The sequence below is a fragment of the Phragmites australis genome, chromosome 5, assembly GCF_958298935.1.
Source record: "Phragmites australis chromosome 5, lpPhrAust1.1, whole genome shotgun sequence".
Taxonomy (NCBI): Eukaryota; Viridiplantae; Streptophyta; class Magnoliopsida; order Poales; family Poaceae; genus Phragmites; species Phragmites australis.
The window spans coordinates 44,862,568-44,884,302 of record NC_084925.1 but is presented as its reverse complement, the minus strand read 5'-3'; the positions used below and the strand labels follow the sequence as shown (position 1 = coordinate 44,884,302).

At 42.6% G+C, this 21,735-nt stretch overlaps 2 protein-coding genes across 3 annotated transcripts; one reads left to right on the top strand and one right to left on the bottom strand.

Moving 5' to 3' along the window:
- The first annotated feature begins 6,269 nt into the window (after positions 1-6,269).
- Positions 6,270-12,892, top strand: LOC133919957 (diacylglycerol kinase 7-like). Of its 2 annotated transcripts, XM_062364542.1 has the most exons (13): positions 6,273-6,745; positions 7,813-7,935; positions 8,160-8,297; positions 8,385-8,470; positions 8,871-8,967; positions 9,240-9,309; positions 9,631-9,713; positions 10,054-10,124; positions 10,550-10,627; positions 11,459-11,546; positions 11,832-11,948; positions 12,246-12,427; positions 12,562-12,892. In XM_062364542.1, the coding sequence occupies exons 1-12, from the start codon at positions 6,407-6,409 to the stop codon at positions 12,405-12,407; spliced, it is 1,452 nt and encodes a 483-aa protein (XP_062220526.1). In that variant the 5' UTR covers positions 6,273-6,406; the 3' UTR covers positions 12,408-12,427; positions 12,562-12,892. The 2 variants fall into 2 exon arrangements, with proteins under 2 accessions (XP_062220527.1, XP_062220526.1); XM_062364543.1 differs by lacking the exon at positions 12,562-12,892 and having other exon boundaries at positions 6,270-6,745; positions 12,158-12,417.
- A 384-nt stretch (positions 12,893-13,276) lies between these two features.
- On the bottom strand, positions 13,277-19,414 carry LOC133919956 (glutamate receptor 2.8-like). Its single transcript, XM_062364541.1, has 4 exons — positions 18,796-19,414; positions 15,080-16,389; positions 14,672-14,984; positions 13,277-14,579 (listed from the first exon to the last, which is right to left on the bottom strand). The coding sequence occupies exons 1-4, from the start codon at positions 19,088-19,090 to the stop codon at positions 13,546-13,548; spliced, it is 2,952 nt and encodes a 983-aa protein (XP_062220525.1). The 5' UTR covers positions 19,091-19,414; the 3' UTR covers positions 13,277-13,545.
- Between the last annotated feature and the right edge of the window lie 2,321 nt (positions 19,415-21,735).

Sequence of the window (21,735 nt, the reverse complement as noted above, 5' to 3'; positions counted from 1 at the left end):
GTTAATTATCTTGTTAGTATTAATATAAACAACGGTGTTTAAATATTTTGCTCTTCACCAAAGCACCTGTGTCAATACAGTTGAGAAACAAATCAAATTTGTTATAAACATATTCTCTAAACACCACATTATATATACAACATAAGCATATCTATCATTTGGTTCCAACCGTTCCATCCTTGCAGGTTGGGTTATCAGAAGGCCAGAAGTGGGGAGGCATTTGTTCTGCTATTTGAAAGGAGTGGATAGCCAAACGATGCAAATAGAAGTAAAAAAAGAAAATCATATAATTTCGTTAAGACAAAGGGAGCGCCTAATCTCTAGTATCTTGTTCCCTGAGAAAAAGAGTAGGTCTTTCTTCACTCTTCAGTTTAGAGTACGATAAGTCGGAGTCTAATAGGTATACAAAGAATCAACTTTGATGGCATGAATGTTCGAAACACATAATTTCATAGGAATTTTGTAGGAGGTTTTCCATAAAACAATTCAATTCTCGTATGAATTAGGAAAGAGAATCCCATGTTTCAAAAATGTCGTTAACTTAATATTTCTAGGGAACGAATGATGAGATTATCGTCTAGCATTTCAACATCATAAATGTAGAGATCAGAGTAGTTGGATATCTAGATCAAAATAATATTGCATCCAACAGTTACAAAAAGCGATAGCGAAGGATAAATGTGATCATCCATCCGCGCACAAGTTTAAACCATCTTCAACCATATTTTTTTCATTTTATTCTCTTTTTATTCTCCTTTTTGTTTTCATATTTTTTATTTTCTTTCATTTCTAACAGCTTCCCTTTGAAAGAATTCGTGAAGGATAGAGAGAATTATTTTACGAAAGAAAGTTGTCGAAACGCTGAAAGTAACAAGGATTTCTTTGCGAAAAGAATAAGACTATTACGAAGAGAAAACGTCGGAGATATCTTAAGTTTTGCTTACCTAGAGAGCCTTGAGCAAAGGTTCCGTCCTTTTTTATTATGATTTTTATTCCCATTTGAGGATAGAGTTTAAATTGGCGGGGTCATCTCTCGACCCGTAACTCGTCTATCAATTGGTAACCGCGTTTTTATTTCTTTATCAGACACCGTCTAATAAATGCACACATTGTATATTGAGCTGTTCGTTGGTGAGGAAAAGACCTTTGCTTTAAAAGCTAGGGACCATTCGTAATCACAAATCAAAAGGAAAGTTACTAAAAAAAAGTTAGATATTTTATCTCAAGAGTCTGTTTAGATATACGTGATCTAGATTCAAATTTATAAAAGCTCATGAAGCAATATCCTCATCCAATATAGCTTCACACACCAAATTGGGACGAGTAGTTATTGTAAACTACTAAATGTCTAGTAACAGAGATCACATTCATGATCCCACTAAATAGTGTATGGTCGTTGGGTATATGTTAAGCTTAATTTGTGTGGAGTAGCTGGTTCATGAAATTCAATAAAAACACGTTGCAACTTGGAAAGAGATCGCCAGAGAAACCCATTGACACGATCGATCAAAACGCGCTCGTATCGTTCCTCTTTTTTCACCATCTGCAAGAGAAACCCATATGAGGAAAGACGTAAGATGTCAACACGTCATGGTGTGATTGGTTATATATATGTTTTGTTGTTTGTATGAGTCGTATATTCAAGTTGTTAGTTATATTTGTTTGGACAAGTTAAACTGGGTTTCTGTTTAGTTGACTGAATCTGATAACGTATGAATGGATGTAACAGCTGAGATTCTGATTATTTACTCACATGAAGGTAATTTTGTAACACTGACAAGTGAATTCATCTACATGAGCGGATGCAACAGTCTGTATCCGTCGAGCTAGGCTGCAGAAAGAAGTTCTGCCAAATCAAACTGCGAACGTATATTTATATTCACCAAATCAAACTGAAACGGTACATATAGATAATCAAACATAATTCCCTCGGAAATTATATAAATCAGCGAGCTAGGATGCATTCGTACCGTCAACAACTAATACTTCTGATGTTTTTAATTATATTGATCCTTTACAGTTAGCTAGGGTTGCTTTAGCTAGCAAGATTGATGTGGATCAAGATGAGCAGACAGTTTCCAATAATATCTCTACTATTCAAGCAAGAGAGATAGCAAGGGCAACGCTTTGTTGAAGTCAGGGAAAGACTAGAAGAATCTAAGAAGCAACTTCATGATTCTGAATCAGAAATAGAGGTTGATGGAGCAGAAGAGAAGAGAAATTGCCCAACAAAAGATATTGAGGTGGCTAGTAGTAAAAAGACTGATCTGAGCTTGGAAATGAATTTAGAGTTGATTCACTCTCTAGGCTCAAAGTCAGTAAAGAAGAAGAAAATGAGAAAGGCAGTGTGCAAAAAGAAGATGGGGTTGAGGATAATAAATAAATAATGATAATTCTTTTCTAGAATATTAGAGGGTTGGGAGTAAAAGGGAGAAAAAGACAACTAAAAGATATTCTGACTTTTCATAGAGTAGATATTCTCTGTCTACAGGAAACTATTAAAGAAGAGTATACCATTAGAGAATTGAAAGAGTTGGTTAATGGTCACAGTTTCTCTTTGAATTGGACTACTGCTCATGGGCATTATGGAGGAACTTTGATAGGTGTTAGAGAGGAGACTTTTAATGCGTTAGAGATGGATAATGGTGAATTTTTCTCGAGTGTCACCATCAAAAGTAAAAAAGATAATTTTGTTTGGGAAGTGATTAATGTTTATGGCCTCGTTCAGATTGAAAGAAAATCTCCTTTCCTGCAGGAATTATACCAGAAAATTCTTAGAGCTGATAACCCTCTTTTGATTGGTGGAGATTTCAATTTCATCAGATATGCACATGATAAGTCTTCAGATAATATTATCTTTTCTTGGATGGAGATGTTCAATTGTTTTATTGATGATGCAGCTTTGAGAGAGATGCATAAGGGTGGTAGTAGGTTTACTTGGACCAATAAGCAAGAGGTCCCTGTTAGATGTAATCTGGACAGAGTTTTTACAACTCAAGGTTGGGATCTCTTCTACCCCTTGCCTCTTGCATTTCTTTGCTTCGAATTGGATCTGATCATAATCCAATTTTGGTTGACACTGGTGATGATAAGAAGCTTAACAAACATCCTTTTAGATTTGAAGCAGCTTGGCTTACTCAAGAAGGGTTCAGGGAGTTTGTGTTAAGGAAAATTCCTGACAGAGGAAATCTCCAAGTGCAAGATTATTGGAAATTGCTAAAAACTTTACTTAGAAGAGCTTGCAAAGGCTGGGGTGTAAATCATGGGAGCCGGCTGAAGAAACAAAACAAGAGTTGTTAAAGAATATTCAAATTTTGGACCAAAAAGCTGATATGACTGATCTCAGTCCTCAGGAATGGAGGGTCAGGTACCAGTTAGAGGCTGAGTTAGAAAAAATTTACAACTATGAGGAAATTCTTTGGTAAGAGAGATATGGTGAAAAATGGATTTTAAAAGGGGACTCTAATACTGGTTTTTTCCATGGAGTTGCCAATGATAGGAAAAGAAAATGTTCCATTTTCTCTCTGGAAGATGGTGCTACAGTTATATCAAGAGCAACAGATTTAAAGGATCATATTGAGAGCTACTATAAATCACTATTTGGTAAAGAAAATAGAGAAGGTCTAACTTTATCTGCTGATATTTGGTCTGAAAGTACTTTGGTAGAGATGTTTGATCTGTTTCATAAATGTGAGTTTAACCTCCATAGATTGGATTATGAGCTAAATAGTTTGATTCCAAAGTTGAAAGAGGCAAACAATATCAAACAATATAGACCTATCTTCCTTCTGAATGTGTATTACAAGATTTTTACCAAAGTTTTGATCTTGAGGTTGACTCCTCTAGTAGACAAAATCATTAACAAGTTCCAGACTGCCTTCATTCCTGGGAGATATATTTTAGATGGTACAGTCATCTTACATGAAGTCTTGCATGAATTGAAAGTGACCAAAAAGTCAGAGATCATCCTGGAACTGGAAGGTACATTAGAGCTTCTTAGAGGAAGTCCCAAGAAGGAAAAATTTCCCAGATAAATGGATTGATTGGATCAAGCAAGCGGTGGAGGGTGGTAGAATTGGCATTAATATCAATGGCTCCCCTGGAGAGTATTTTAGAACTTTCAAAGGCTTGAGACAGAGTGGCCCCTTTCTCCTTTGCTTTTCAACTTGGTGGCAGATGCTCTTGCTGCTATTCTCAATAATGCCAAAAAAGAGGGGCTGATAAAAGGTCTGATAAATAATTTGATCCCTGGGGTATTACTCACCTTCAATATGCAGATGACACTATTATTCTATTAGAGCTGGATGAGCAGTCTGTCGTTTATACAAAATTGCTGTTGTATTGTTTTGAGAGATTGTCTGGTTTGAAAATCAATTATAAGAAGAGTGAGATGATGGTGGTGGGTGCTTTTGACCTGGAACAAATTAGAGTTGCTAACATGTTTAACTGTAAAGTGGGAGTTTTTCCTATAAAGTACCTGAGAATTCTTGTAAGTGATAATTGCTTGAGAGTTAAAGAGATGAGTTTATCGGGCATAAGGTTCAAAAGAGGATGGGATCATGGCAGTGCATGTATCTCTCCTCTGGTGATAAGACTGTCTTGATTGAATTCTGTCTGAGCTCTATCCCCATTTATACTATGGGGATGTATCTTCTTCCAGATGTTGTTCACAAAAAGATAGATTACTCAAGATCAAATTTCTTTTGGCATGGTCAAGGACAGAAAAAGAGGTATCATATGGTCAAGTGGGAGGTTTTAGCTAGTCCAAAAGAGCATGGTGGACTGGGCTTTACTGATACTAGAGTGATGAATGTTTGCCTTCTATCCAAATGGATTGTGAAATTGGAAAGAGGTGACGGGGTCCTGCTTGTGACCTTTTGAGGAAGAAATACCTAGGAGATGGAGGTTTTTTCAGTTGTAATAAATCTGGAAGTTCTCAGTTCTGGAAAGGTTTGTGTGCTATTAAAAAATATATAACCTTGGATCTGATCTATATTTTGGGGGATGGAAAAAAAAATCAGATTTTGGCTTGATGTTTGGTTAGACTCATGTCCTCTTAAGATTATATCTGAGAGACTTTTCCACATCTGTTTCCAACAAGATGCAATAGTACATCAGGTTCTTGGTCAGGGTTCCACTGATCTCACTTTTAGAAGATCATTTGGCCCTCAGGAAGTGAAAGAATAGGAGATATTACTGTCTGTCACTAGTAGTATTAATCTGTCTGATGAACAAGATTTTGTCATTTGGACCTTGGACAAAACTGGGAAATTCAATACCTCTTCTTTGTATAATCATATTACTTTCCCAGGAGTTAGAGATGAGAGGATGATGGAGATCTGGGATTGTTATCTGCCTCTAAAGATTAAGATCTTCTTGTGGTCTCTTCATATAAATAGGATTTCCTCTGCTGATCAGTTAATTATCAAAGGGTGGAAGGGTGGTGAATGTTGCAAACTTTGTGGTGTTAAAGAGACCGCGGACCACATAATATCCCAATACCCTACTGCTCAGTTTGTTTGGTGTGTTTGTCGTGATGCCTTTCATTGGCTTCATTTGCCAGATTCTCTGATGTTTTTCTAGAGAGATACTCCTTGATGCTAGAAGTTATAAAGTTAATTTGCTTCTTATGTTTCTTCATGGATCTATTTGTTGGACTCTATGGCTAACTCGAAACAATTTTGTTTTCCAAAACAAGATTTGTGTTTCCCCTCAGGTGATCATATACAGGGTGATTTTGTTCATGAGGAGGTGGAGGGTGCTGACTAAGGCGGGCGATCAAATCCATCTGGATGACATAGTGCAAAAACTCAAGATGGAGGTGGACGATATCCAACAGTAACTTTTATTAACTTGGATCTCTACTGGGATTGGATAGTTCTTTTTCTGGTAGCATAATCTCTGAGTTCTTATTGTCTAAAAACTGATTAGTAGCCCTTGTCGCAAGCTGTTTGAGTTGATTTTTTGAAGCTGTCTGATAGAGGTGGTTAGCATTGGATATTTTTGCTTTTCTGTAAGCAAGATTAATGTTGTGGACTCTATTTTACTTTTTATAAAGCGAGTCCAATGACTTTGTTTAAATTGAGATCCTCTGCCGTTACTAGTACTGTAGCTACGGCATGAATCATAATTAGTGCAGAGGATCCGGTCCCTCTCACCCAACCGCACAGGACAACGCGGTTGCCGGCGGCGAGACCGCAAAGAGAGAAGCGCACCAGCATTCAGCAGTGGTCAAAAAGCTCCACCCGATGAACGCCCCGCTAGTAAAACGTCGCAACATATACCACCAATAAAGTCCACAGCAGTATTCCCCAATTCCACCAGCTCGCTAGACCAAGCAAAGCGAGAGGCAAGCATTTGGAGCTCTGCTGAGCTGTGATACTCCCCGGAGCGGAAAGGCGTAGCCATGGAGGGCAACGGCTCGCAGAGGGCGCCGTCGACGGCGCCGTCGGCACGGGTGTCGATCTGGGAGTCGGTGCGCGCGTGCGGGCTGTGGGGGACGGAGGTGGACAAGGCCGAGCTGCGGAGGCAGGTCGTCATGCCGCTCTACCTGCGCCGCGCCGTGGCGGCAGCCGTCGCGGCCAAGGACGAGGCGGCCGGCTTGGCGGCTGCGGAGGAAAAGGCGGAGGGGGAGGGGGAGGGGGCGGTGGTGGCGCCCGTGGTGGTGTTCGTGAACTCGAAGAGCGGTGGGCGGCACGGGCCCGTGCTCAAGGTGCGGCTCCACGAGCTCATCAGCGAGGAGCAGGTGATGACATCGCGATTCCTGCGCCACTCGTGCAACTCTGTTTCCCAAATTTTACTCCCATTTCTCCCTCCCAGTTTGCTTTCGTGTTGGTTGTCGCATTGTCGGTCGCTCTGGTTTGTTGCTGAAGCTTGCAAGCTTGATTGTTTGTGAGATTCCAGTGGAATTTCACTGCGATTTGGACCTCAGAGACCTATTCTAGTGGAATTTCCTTCGTTAGGTGAACATTCGTGGTACAATGATACTTTTGGAAAGAGAATGAGTGTCTACGCGTCATGTGATCTGTGTGACGTCCGGTGCCTCTAAAGCTTGTGCAGATTAATTCACTTGTTACATAGTCGCACAAAATAGATTATCAGCATTGCACTAATGTTTTGCAGATTTTCCATGGATATTACTAGGCACAACCACGACGTCACTTACAGGAGTTTGTGAGGAGAAGCATTTTGCTGGTTAGTTCGATAGAAGAAAGGGAATACTCCTATACTACTGGAGATTTAGGACGCCTCAAGTAATAGATTAGTAGGTAGCAGGTAGGGGAGGGAGGAAGGGAGGACCTAAATAGAAATCATGTACCTCCGAGGTCTTTCAAGCAATAAAAAATAATATCATCTTTCCGAGATGACAGAAGCAAGTGATTGGACTTCCTGTAATTTTAGCTTGACATTTCCTTGAGACGAAACCCAGAGTTGTTTGGTGTCGGTGTTCCTTATGCATCAAATTCTGTGGAACTTGATGTTAACAAATGAAGCTTGGTTGCTGATGTAACTATGCAGTATAAGAGGGCCAGAACTGATGAAAACTAAGGTGTTAGAAAATATATGCAATTATATGGAATTTGATAATCTTCTATGTTGCTCTTGAGATGTTGGACCACTTATGTAACATGTTATTGTGGTTGAGAAGATGGGCTAAATTTTTACTGCATGAAACTTTTTGTAACTATTAATTATGTGATCATGTTATGCACTGGCAACATCATTTTTTGAGATTTTTTTAGTCTCTTGTGCTTTTGCTTGTTTGGTAAAACTCTATACTGTATCATACATACTGATGCAACCGATTTTCAGGTCTTCGATCTGTCTGTTGTGAAGCCTTCTGATTTTGTTCACTATGGTTTGAGTTGTTTGGAGCGGTTAGCTGACCAAGGTGACAACTGCGCGAAAGCCACTCGTGAAAAGATGAGGATTGTGGTATGTGCATGATGCCTTTAGTAAGGATATTTTTTGACTACTAATAGTTATCTGCACATCCAATTTTCTTTTCCCTTCTGTTAACTTGTGAAAGGTTGTTGCTTTCTCTACTACTTATGGCGTCCCTGCGTTTTCCTCGTTACTAACTGAATGTTTGTGATGTTGATTACTCATCGTCTTCCAACTGCTTTGTGTAACATCCGTGCACTAGTTTTTCCTGGCAGGTTGCTGGGGGTGATGGCACAGTTGGTTGGGTGCTTGGATGTCTCTCAGATCTTTATAAGATGAAAAGGGAACCAGTTCCACCCACAGGAATCATTCCACTTGGTACAGGAAATGACCTTGCTAGATCATTTGGATGGGTAATAGCCTATGCATGTTCCATTTGTTTTGTCACTTTGTGCAAATCCTTTGTTTTCAATCCGAACAACTAATTAGCACATGCACAGGGTGGCTCTTTTCCCTTTGGTTGGCGCTCAGCTGTAAAGCGTTACCTCAGCAAGGCTGCCACTGCTCCCATCTGCCATCTTGACAGGTGAGATCATTCTTTATTCATCTATACACATTCAATTCCATTTTGTTGATTATTTGCGTACCTAGAGGAGAAAAGATTAATATTGTGGAGTAGTTTTAGTATTCTGTTCCTCCTTAATAAAACTTCTGATCAACATCTCTACTATAAATTTGCCGGTGATGCGAAGCAAATTATTACTCCATGTAACTTGTGCAAATCTTTGTCATATTTGATCTCTTAATACATGAGATGACTACTTACTCTAGATATGCAGAATAATATGTCAAGGTATTAATGGGTGTGTTTGAATATATATTTTGTAGCACATCAAATTCTGGTATCTGTTCTAGATATTTCTGTTCTTCTAAAGTAGGCATTTCATCTGTTTCTGCACTGGTAACCTCTGCTATTGTCCATGCAGTTGGCAAGCTGTAATTCTGATGCCAGAAGGAGAAATAAAAGAGTTGCCATATGCACTTAAGAAAGTGGAACCTTCAGATCGGTTGGAGATCAGCCAGGTTTTGAGTTTTGACTATGAATTCACCTGGATTTATATGCTCAACTTAAACATAAAAATAGAGTCGTCTATATGCTATTCCTGTATCTCACACGCCTGTTAAGATTACAAATGATAACAGAAAAGCAATATCATGAAATTTAATATTGCAGATGATAACAGAATAATAATCTAGCTGCTTATTGGAAAGGCACTGAAATTGTAACTTTCTCGAGTATGCTACAATAGGTTTAGTTGCTTGGATTTATTAAAGGTTAATCTAATATGGTGCAGGAGAATGGCACTGAGTTACCTGAAAAAGCTTCTTGCTATAAAGGAGTGTTCTACAACTACCTTAGCATCGGTATTTCCTTGATTTCTTAATCAAAATTCTTTCCTTTTTGTTAATGCTGATGTTTATCTTGCACCACACATGATGAATGCAATTCAATAGAGATGATAATGCTCAAAGATGCATCCTTCAGTAGTTTAAAGTTAAGTGCAATACATAAAATTAAACTACACAGGGGCTGTATAACAAAATGAAACTTGTGTGACTGACTATATATGGAATTAGAATATATGCAATATTTTCTTAGGCTTCATCCAGAATTTAAATTTTGATTAATGAGTTTTATCTATTATGGTTATTATTATCGATAAGTTTGCAATGAACTTTGAACAGGGATGGATGCTCAGGTTGCGTATGGCTTCCACCATCTTCGTGATGCAAAGCCATACCTTGCACAAGGACCAGTTGCAAATAAGGTGCCAACTAGCTCATAATTATGATGATTAATATAACACGATATCACAAAAAAGACATTATGCATCACCACTTCACATTATGTTCTGAGCATACTATCATTCTGCTTATTGTGCTAGATATCTGTTATATGAGCTGGATGTCGAACTGCATGGTCTTCAAGACTATATAACTTCTGAAAAAGAAGGAAATAGGCTCCAAAGGCTTATTTTTATGCATGTGCAGTTTGTTCTATTTCATTTTTTGTAGTATAGTAATTTGGTATCTCAGAATCATATGTCATGTTGTGATGAGACTTATAAGTGATTGTGCTGATGATATTTGTTTTCTTACCCTATGCAGTTGATTTATGCTGGATATAGCTGCACTCAGGGGTGGTTCTGTACACCTTGTGCAGCAGGTCCTCAGCTAAGGTAAATGATCTGTTTTTACATGGATTCTAATATGGCTTCAAACTTTTAGAAGTATCAAGTACTTTTTTTTTTATCCATTCCAGACACTATCATGATTTAAAGTTAATTTCTGAGATTTGACCCATTGAACTTGTAAGATTTATTGTGCTTTTAAAAAGGATTTCTAAGATATATGATGGGCCTGTAGAATAGAGTTCTATTCTTCGTTAACATCTGAGCATTCGATACAAGGTTGATGTCCATGGTATACAAAATATGATGCAATCACAATGAACCTTATATCTTGCATTTTGCCTCCATATTTGATGGTTCATAAATTAAGATACAATCAGGTTGTAACAATGTGATGTTCTTATTCCTTTTCGAAGCTGCGAAAAGTTGTCTTGCCATCTATCCAAGGCTGACGTAATACTTTGTTGATGCAGGGGGCTCAAGAACATATTGCGGCTTTACATTAAAAAGGTCAATTGTTCTGAATGGGAGCAAGTTCAAATGCCTTCAAGGCAAGTTGTTGATTTCTTTTACATTAAACAAGCTACGCTAAGAACCATCCATAAATTCCTGTGAGATGCTGACATTGTATGCACGAATTTCTATCTAGTTTAGGAATTAGTTTTTGAGACTGGCACCTATGCTTATACGTGACAATGACACTATGATGTCCTGGTGTGCAATACCTGGTGTAACGGATACCGCATACACATGGCTCACAAATTTTGGCCTACAAATGTCCAATATATAAATTGGCAGTGGTTCAATAGGCATGCAAGTTGTAGGTGGGGTTTCTTTATGTCAGTTTACAATTTCACTTGAATAGTCACGACTATATTTTTCAAAGATGATTGAAATAATGGTTGGGATTTTGTGCACATCATTTTTAACTAAGACATGTATTTATGTCAGAAGATAGTTAATGAATGTATATTTGAGTGTCTTAGCAACTCATCTGTTCTTTGAGCCTTAACTTTTAAAAACATAGAAGTGTTAAAAAATGTATTGAATTTCCATGTTGGCCCAGGCAAAAAGGTATGTGAAGAATAAGAACTTCACTCCCAAAATATCATAAAAATTGTGGTGTGCTTATCCTATACATATTGTTTAGTGAACGTGTCAGACGCATGCCATTTTCAATGGGTCCCTTTCTAATGTGTATTAGGATACTGTTGTGAAGCCTGGAAAGCTTATCTGCACGTAACAAATGCTAGATGAGCACGCCACATAGAGAATTGTTGTCGAGATAATTACTTTTGTTGTTTTTCCTTCAGCCTTGTCCTATCAATCCTTGTGCTATACGTCACAGAATTGCGCTCACATCTTTTTCCCTGATACTGCAGTGTTAGATCCCTAGTTGTCTTAAATTTAAACAACTATGGCAGTGGAAGGCATCCATGGGGTGATCTTAAACCTGAATATCTTGAAAAGGTTAGTAGTTGAGCTTCCTCATGTCAATTGCATATGATTTCTCAATTTTACTTTTCTGTTCCTTAGTATGGGCTTTCGAGCTACCTTTGGGGGCTGGGGTATATGCCTTCGATGCTGCAAAATGGTATAAAAAGGGTTCAACTTAGCATTATTTAGAAGTATTTTCTAGAATTATTGCTGTATCTTTTGAGGACATGAGTTGGCTATAATTAAGTGGCATGTAGTAGGTTTTGTTTCTCGTATTTACATGATTAAATGATGTTGGCTCTCTGTACCGATTTGCAGAGAGGTTTTTTTGAAGCTCATTCAGATGATGGGTTGCTTGAAATATTTGGCCTGAAAGAGGGTTGGCATGCTTCATTTGTTATGGCGGAGCTTATAAAAGCAAAGCATATTGCCCAGGTACTTAGTTTTTTGGCCTTTTTTCCCTTGTCTGTTGGCAAAACATTGATCTATGGGGATAATCTTTGTGGTAAGCAACAAGCTTTGATGTGATCAATATTTTTCTACGGAACACTCCTGATGTTGGGATCTTGTTCTAGCCACAAAATTGTTTGGTACTAAGGTTTTAGAAGCTTGAGAGACTTACTTTAATTGCTCCTTTTGAGCAGTGGTCGATGTTATTGAATGTTTTCTTATGTTTGTTCTCCCGCATATACTTCCAATGGACTATGATCCAAATCCATTGCCTGTTATCAGGCTGCGGCTATCAAGTTTGAAATGAGGGGTGGCCAGTGGGATCGAGCATATGTTCAAATGGATGGAGAGCCATGGAAACAGCCGCTCGTTCAGGATCGGTCCACCATTTTGGAAATAAATAAGGTTCCTTATCATTCTCTCATGATAAATGGGGAGCAATGATATTTTCCTATGTTAATCAGGTAACATTCCAGAAAGTCCATTTCCATAATTTTTTGCGACAACCATTTCCTTAATGTTTGCCGGCATAATTTTCTGCTCTATACAGCATCATTTTCTGATATCTTCTCTAACCATTCTCAACATTTTGTACCAGGGTTGCATTTTTTTATCGTTAGATCGTGTACAGTTCAGGAGCAGCCGGGATTAGATTCTTACTTTTCATGCCATGGTCGAGTTAGGGCTGGAGCCCGGAGCATGATGTGGCAGCATGCACTGTTGTATCATATGTGTTGTATCCTAAGTTCTCTTGAGGATAAAAAACAAGCTTAACTTATTTGCAGTGTAACTTTGTGTGTCATCGCAAAAAATATCTGATGAAAAACACCATCGAAGCTGTAAAATTGGACAGTTTGCCGTTTGCACTGTCCTAGATTATGTTGTTTTGCATACAACTTAATTCACGGTCAGAATTTTCCTTTGCATCACTACTACAGCATCACTACTACAGCATCTTAAAATAAGAGGCTAGTTTTTTTCGTTCCGGTCTTTTGTTGCCATAGTGTTCGTTACTGTAGGCGAAGAGTTGGTCAGTTACAAACATGTACAAGTTGGAAAATAATATCCAATGTGGGGATGAGTCTATATGTCAGGGGCGCATAGATAAATTGGTGCCCTTTTTTTCTGAGCAGTTTGCCACAAACGTTGTTGTGTTCATGCAAATTGTGGGACGTCTGATCCTCCATTTTCATCCAGAGGTTAGGTTGGGTATGTAAGTTCCGTATTTTCTAGGTTATTGAGTTGACGCAAAACTTAAAAAATAAATTAAAGATTTACTTTCACCTAATTAAGTAAAGAAAAAACGAACTAAGTGCTGCTTCAAAACTATCCATTATGTACCTACTGATCAGACATTGCCGCAACCCCCATCGAACTGAACAGTATTGTGTTCGCTTCGTATTTGAACACAGACATTCTCCTGATTAATACGCGCTGGATTATTGTTGCACAATTAGAAGTAATGCCATGTCAGCACTTGCTGGCTATCTATAGACATACTGACTTGTCAGAGTTTACTACGGTCTACCAGACGTGTCAGGGTGCACTTGTCCTGTATCCACAAGCATAAATTTATCTAATGTTACGAGGCCGTCGTTCTTGGCATCTCCATGGAGTTTGCCGCCTCCTGCATCCTCTGCTCGAACGAGGTCCCGAGCTCCGACGCTGGCGACGATCCGGCGATCATCTCCGTGCCGGTGGAGATGCTGAACGGGCTCATGCCGATAGCTTCCTCCTCGCTCGCAGCCTGCACCCGGCCGTTCGCGTCGCCGCCATCCCTTACGGTCTCATCGATCCATCTCTGCGTCTGGTTCCCGTTCCTGATGGATTCGTCGTTGCGCGTTTTGAAGGTGCGGGACCTCGTGTCCTTCTGATCGTAGTGCCGCAGCCACGCGCGCAGCCTCCCCATCGACGAGCTCCCGGAGCCGGCCTCCTCCGCCGCCCGGAGCTCGTCGCGCTCCTGGTAGACGAAGGTGACGAGGTAGATGAGGAGCATGAGACCGGACACCACGCCGGTGATGAGGAACAGTCCGCCGAAGCTCCGGAAGTTGAGGTTCGACGAGCCGACGGTGGCGCAGCCGCTCTGGCTCGGGCACGCGCCGGGCTCGCCGAACCACTTCTTCTCTATCTGCGCCATCTCATCCCCTTCCGCCAGGGCCAGGACCGCGCGCGACACGTCCGGCGTCATCGGGCTGCCCCTCGGGAACACGAACCCGAAGCCGTCGGTCTTGTAGACCGGGCCGACCATGGTGTAGCCGTCGCAGTACTGCGACAGGAAGAGCTTCAGGTACGGGATCTCGTCGAAAATGGCGGCGACGCCGCCGTTGGCCGACCCCTTGGACAGCGCGTCGGCGTACTGCTTCGCCGTGCTGTAGCTCCTCATCTTTGCCTTGTCGAAGCCCAGCTTTTGGAGCGAGCCCTCGATGAAGGTGCCTTCCTGGTACCCGATGTAGTCGCCGCGCCGCTGGAGCTCCCTCACGTCCGTCACCGTCGGCTGGAGCTTCTGGACGGTAAGCATCGACGTCAGGCTCGCTGTGTAGCTCGACGTCAGGATGAGGACGACGAACACCCATATGATCACCAGGAACCTCGACAGGTTGCTCTCCAGCTTCTCCTCTGCAAATTGCAAGTTCGATCTTTCAGCCATCGTTCAAGACAGAAACTTGGCGGTACAAATTTGTGAACGTGAAATTAAGAAACGCGCGTACTGTGCGAGAAGACGAGCGTGGAGAAGGCAAAGTAGAAGATGAGGCCGAACTGCTGCCACGGCGTGCCGCGGAACTCGGGATTGATGCGGTGTTCGATCACCCACACGACGAAGCCGGTGAAGCAGAAGAAGGCGAAGCTGGCGATCCAGAGGCTGGTGGTGAGCGGCTGCAGGAAGATCCACATGCTCGTGCCCGTGTCCGTGCGCACCGCCACGACCATTGACCACCCCGACTCGGTGAACGGCATGGTGAAGTCCACCTCGGCCATCCTACTCGCCGTGATCGTCACGTCGCCGACGACGACGTCCGCTAGCTGCAACCATCAGCACATGCACAGATCCTCCATCAGCATCCAGATCGTCTCAATAATTCTGAAACGAGAATGGCGTCATTGGCCGGAACACTGACCTGTTCGGGCACCTGGGACACGAATTTTTCGTAGGACACGGCGCTGTCTTCGTCCGGCACGTATTGGTAGCTCACCGGATATGGCATATTGCGCATGACCGCGTCGAACACCTCGATGCAGTAGCCTGTCACGTTTCGCCTTCCTGTTGTCGAGTCCTTGGTGACCTCCACGAATTGTGTGAACCCTTTCTTCACCGGCACGGCGACGCGAAGCTGCTGCCCGTTCGGCGACACGACCCAGCCTTTGGGCCACAAATGTGAATTACCTGGCCAAATAATTTGCGTCAGCCCTTTGGCGCCGTTGGCGTTAAGAGCTTGCATCACTCCGGACTCCGGCGTCCAGAACCCCACTGTCCTCGCGCCTTTCCCGAAGATGTTGACGATCTCGTAGGCCGGCGGCAGCAGCTGCCCGTCGACGAGCGTGAAGTTACCGGCGAGGCCGTGGAAGGTCGTGTCGTGCACAGCATTGAGAAGTGTTGCTCCGGTGGCTGACACGCCGAGCCGGTCCAGGTCCGTCAGTGCCGTGCTCAGCTGCGGCGTCTGGAACGCCGGGCTGGAGACACTGGCCGCCTCAGCAGCCGCCGCGATCGCCCATGCCGTGTCGTACGCCCAGAGCATCACCACGGTCTGATCATGGACGTAGTCGTCGGCGCTCGGGTTCTCCCGCCGGAGCCTCGCCCTGAACCGCGCCGAGAAGTTCTTGACGTGGTCCGTCACCTGCACGTACGGCCGGAGGCTGACAACCCCCTGCATCTCGTCAACGTCTTCAGGGCTCATCGCGTCGACGGCGCTGCCGACGCCGTCCGTGGCGATCCAGGCGTAGTCCACCGACATCATGCCGGCGTTCCTAGCGCGGCGGAAGAACCTCGCAGCGAGGGAAGGGTTCATGTGCACGACGAACACGCGCGTGGGCATCGCCATGAAGCGGTAGAGCACCGCGTCGAGTCGGTCGTCGTCTGCATCTGCCGGCACAGCCGTGCGGTCCATGATCCTCGCGCAGACGCCCTGGAGCGCATCGGCGAGCGCCGGGAGGATGCCGGAACCATAGGGCGAGTCCTCGTACGCGACCACCGCCGCGTGCCACCCGAAAGCGGCGAGGACCGCGGCGACGGGCGCGGCCTGGAAGGAGTCGTTGGCCGCGGTGCGCACGAAGAAGGGCGTCTGCGCCGGGGACAGCGCCGGGGACGTGGCGGAGTAGGAGAGGATGGGGACATGGGTGCGGTTGCCGATGTAAGCCACGAACTCGGCCTCCGCCGACGTCGGCGGCCCGATGATGGCCTGCACCTGCTCGTTCTTGATCAGGTCCACCGCTGCAACAAGGAAAACAGAGAAGCCCATTATATTTCGGCCCATAGGAGAATTTGGCCTCTGGGCCACACACTCTACTGCCAACAAACGATGACTTGAAAGTAGCGATCGATGCTGACCATCCTGATTTATTTTTTTGCCCAATTTACCTGGTCAATATTCCTTTTCATACTTTATTAGTGTGAAATATTTTCATTTCACTTGCTAGAGTCGTGTGATGTTTTGCTTGTACGAATGACACAACCAGGCCGTCGTGATTCTAGTTCCATACAGACATTGAACATCAGAACCTGAACAAGATGATCACCTGATCGGCTGATCATCTTCCTGAGAGAACTCTAGAAAGCTGGATTCTTCAACTCTCATTTCTTTGACCAGACCTCAAAATAGATTTCCTCTATTCCTCTCACACCACACAGACTACAGTTGCTAGCTTGGCTGCAAAGGAAAGCAACCTGGTTTCTCTGGTTTCATCAGTCAATTTTAGGGGTTTGTCACCTCTGCACTGTACATCTCTTAACTCTACAAGATACTAGTTCGTAAACACACGGCACGTAAGAAGTTACTGATGACTAAAAGAAGAGAGCAACCTGGACAACTAATGACTGCACTACGTGTAAAATTGACTGATGAAACCTCGGCTGGTGATAACAGACAAATGACAGTGGCATTTCATCGTTTTCAGAAGCAATAAAAAACTGACCCCGACCAGTCCACAGCTACAGTCTACAGGTAAGTCTATGCAGCATGCACCAATGGTGTCTCAACACACGCGGAAAGAGCAAGAATTTCCTTATATCTAGGTTGCGGACATGATGTAGTGTGTGTATATATATATAGACACACACAACCATTCAAGCTTAGGTGAGCAGCGAAAGAGATGGAGTATTGTATTTTTGTACCCGATGTAAGACTGATTCACCAAGTATCCAATACTTGCAATTTTACTAAATAAATAAATATGACCCTGTTGTAAAAAGTGTTACTGTAACACTACTGGTAGTAAAATTATATATGCTAAGCTGAATTTAGTAGCAAGCATCCAACATTTGTAATTTTTTTATGGCAAAAACTGGACATGAACGGATGGATATAGAATCTCGCATATCTCGTGCCCAACCATTAATTCTACACTAACCTGATGATCGTGAGCTACTTTCGTGCCTGGACATTGGACTGAAGTCAGCCTGATTTGGAGTAGTTTTTTCAACACCGTGAGCTGGACTGCTGGACCAACTCGTAGGCGCGTGCTCGGTCCTCGGTGTTGGAACCCCCAAGACTGACTAGTCCAAGTCCAACTGTTTGGAGCTTTAGCCTGTTGGTCTCTAAAAATATCCATATCGCATCGACAGACACGTACAAGATCTTGAGAAGAATAATGTTTATGTGCTTGGGGAGTCCATGGCTTAGTAGAAATGACAGTCATTTGGTTGCAGGACGGGTTAGTTGAGAGCCAGAGCGAGAGATGGAATTAAAAAAATTCTCCTGTGTCTTTCTTATCTTGATGGCGTTTTCAAGTACGGAGCTGTTGAAAGTCTGAAACGAACCAGCATCAGTTTTTTTTTTTTTTGCGAAGAACCGGGAATGTCATTTAAACAAAAGTAGTAGAATTACAGTCATTTGCAAGGAGCTCAGAAACACAAGGAGGCGCGTGTAGGTGCAAAACCGCAGACCCCGCACTCCTTTTCGCTAATTGAGCAAGCTCATGAGCTACCCTATTACACTCCCTGTTCACCTTCCTTATGAGTATCCCCCAAAGAGAATTCAGTAGGTCTTTGATTTCCCTGTAAACCAAACCCATGTGATATCTAAGAAATGATATCATTTATGGTAAAGGTCAGGCCACAATTGGCGCTTCAGTGGCGTTCCTGCGTAGTTATGTTCAATCTCTGCTCGGCGTGCGCCTACAGGAATGCATTGACAAAGGAAAAAACCTGGTTACTGGATCTCACACGGTTTTGGATGTTGGCCTGAGAAAATGCTGGTCAGCTCCTCCACAAGGGTGGGTAAAATTAAACTGTGATGCCAGCTTTGATTCAGTATCAGGAGCATCAGTTTGGTCGGCATCGTGGATGGTAGACACGACCATTACGTTGATTACAAGTGCACTAAGCTTGAAAAGTAATTTGACATTATTTCAAGGGAAATATATCCTGATAAGGGGCAAGTAGATCAAAAGAGCCGCGGCCATGAGATAGAGCGAGCAAGCAGAACCACAATACATAACCAGCGGTTCATGGCTCACATCACCAAGGATGCGCAGCTCTACGCCTCTGCTGCTATCTTTGCACGATTTGACAGCAAATCCGGAACCAAATTGCTAAGCAAACCAATGAAACGGGGAGAACTAGCGCAGGGAAGAGCATATATAAATAAAATTACAGTAGATGAGTGCGCGGGGAGCTTACCGGCGGAAGCGGCGCCAAGAACGTCTCCGCCCGAGTCCCGGAAGCGCAGCGCGATTCTGGTCTTGGAACTGGGGCGCGCGGCGTAGTAGTCCTCCACCGCCATCTCAATGCCGACCCGCCCCCGCGGCCCGACCGGCGACGCCATGTTAAGGACGACGCCGACGCGCACCTGCGCCGGGGCCACCTGCAGGATCACCTGGCACCAAACCGCCAGAACAACCAAGACGAGACGGATGACGAACGAGGCAGAGGAGGAAGAAGAGTGCACCGGGCGCCTCCCCATGTACCACTGCATCGATCACAGCCAGCAGCTGCTTCCTGGGACTGGCTCTCTTGCGCTTGCGCTTCCTTGCGGCAGCTTGAGCTTCTAGAGCCGCAACCGGACGCGCTCGACTTATACGCGCGAGCCCGCAAGAACAGACAGCGGAATCTCGCGCCGAGGAGAGTCGATGTGATTTGCAGTGTCGTATTGGCACTGTGGCATCGCTCTTGAAAATTATAATTTTGCATGAGTTGTTGACCTGACTTCGATGTGGTGTGGGGTACGCATGAATTGGAATGTAAGTGGCAGCGAAGGAATCGGTCCAGGAGTCGGTGGAGCTGGGGACTCGGAGTCGCGGGAGGGGACGGGGAAAGCTCCGCGACCAATGTCATGTTAATTCTTCTTCTTTTAATCCTGTTCTTGGTCTGGGTTATGTGTTCATCGGTTGACTCTGCACCAGATGGCTGCATACTGACAATTTTAGTAAACAATAGCCTAACCATACTTAATTTCACAGTTCATGCGCTTGAGAACTCGAAAGTTTTTAGACTACCGTGTGAACACGTGGCGCCAGTGAGTTTAGGGAAGGGGTTGCTGTCGGGGGTTAGGGCAGGGAGGGGCTTCCTTTGTCACCGGGATTATAAGAGCTCATGGGGAGGGAGGGTGGCCCGGTGGAGGAGGCGGTAGGAGCGCCGTCGGCGGCGGACGATAGAGGACCATTGAATGGGTCGCTGCCGGAATGAGGAAGCTCCAAAATAGTTAGCACGGTGAGGGTGACGGACGCTGCTCCGATCGCAGGGACGCCATCGGAGACAGCCGTAGGCAGGCAAGAGGTGGGGGAGCGAGCCAACGTCGGGATCCGATGAAAGTTAAAGAAGACTCGTGGCACGTTAGATGAAGATCCGATGACTCTACGTGTTGCCTAAAATAGATATTATTTTTAGACATATAAAAAATAGCATCACCCTAATTTTACAGCAACAAACCGATCTAAGCGTGCTACACGGTTGAGAAACATTTTTGGGGTTGGAATTTTTATCCCACAAGTTTATAAAATGGGACGACCAGCCCTGAAGTGTGCAGCATGCCTGTCTCTGAAAAGGGCCTCCGATCTACTCTGATGGTCTCTAGTGTCTCTCTGAAGTACGGAGGAGGCGAACCAAACAAAAGACTGAAAGACAACACTTGGACTGAATTCTTGCCCTCAAGAGGAACTCAGTAGGGATACTGATTTTTTTACATGCTTAATTAAGCAAAAAAAAATAATGTTAATGGTAGTATATCTAATCGCTAGGAGATCTAGAGTATCATAACAGATCATTCGATCTGTTAGATGCCCACTGAAATCTAGACTAGTATAGTAGTTGAAAAGCTAAAGAAAGAGTACCTAACTAGAGCAGAAATTTATCCTTTTTTTTAAAAAAAAAAACCACACTAATAGCGTTAGGCAATTATCACGATAATCTTTGATTAAAAATTAGTTTTTTTTTAGTTTTTTATGAGATTAGTGTCATTTGGTTATAAAACACATAAAATTAGAAGAAGAAAAAATTATTTATGTTCCAAACTTATACCCAAATCGTATACATGTATTGGTTTGATTTGTATACATTTGATCAACTACAAAGATCGTACATCAGGTGTAGACAGTCTAACCAAAATCAGAATATGTTTGTCTTGCCTGATGCATGCTTGATATGATGACTTTAAGCTACATTGTATTCCTTAATCTATTATCTTAATAAGAATATTTATTTAGGTATTTGATTTTTATAATAATTTGTTTGTTTTCTAAGACCATGTGTTGACTTCTTTTTTCTATTCTAACTCCAATTCCAATTATTATTTATTTTATTTTATTTAGACTTTTTATTTAGATATATTGCTTTCCAAATCGTATGGAAATCGAATTGCTATTTTTTATATTTTTTATTTCGAATTTAGCTATTTATTAATCATATTTGATATGAATTTTTTGGTTTATTTAGACCGTTATATATTCATAATAATGAGTGGTTTAGATTTTATTCTTTTTTTGATTAACATGATAATTTTGTGACCTTGAGTGAATATGATTGCTTATTTTAACACTCAAATAATAATATAATAGATGAATTAATAATATTGTAAATCAAAGGTGTATTTAGCGTAGCTGAAAGAACATCAAGCAACACGACTTTTGTATAGTTTTATACATTTGTCAAAGGGTGGATAGAGAGCTGAAATTTCCTGGAGCTGTCAAACTTCAGCTTGACACAAGAATGCCAAGATTTTGTCATCTGGTCTTCCAATTGAATGGAATTCAAACATTTCTCCAGAAATAAATTAATTTCCCTACTAAGATTATCTGTCCCTCTATTCCGCTAGAAAAAAGAAAAGAAAAAAAGATTAGCTGTCACCTCAATGTTACTCCATTTGCAGATCTTTTCAGGCAGAAGTATAGGCGCAACGTCATCGATGTTGGTGCTACTGGGAAAAAAAAATAGTGACATTACAATGTCAAAGCCCTTGGCAAGTATATTAGGAAAAACTATGTCTGGAAAGGTAAAATCTTATAAATGCAAAGTCAACTTTCTGGATGATATATTTTTTGTTAGTTTCCAGTGCATGTAATACCTTTTCTTTTTGAGACAGATGCATGTAAGATCTTGAAACTTCAAGCCAAATTCAGAACAATT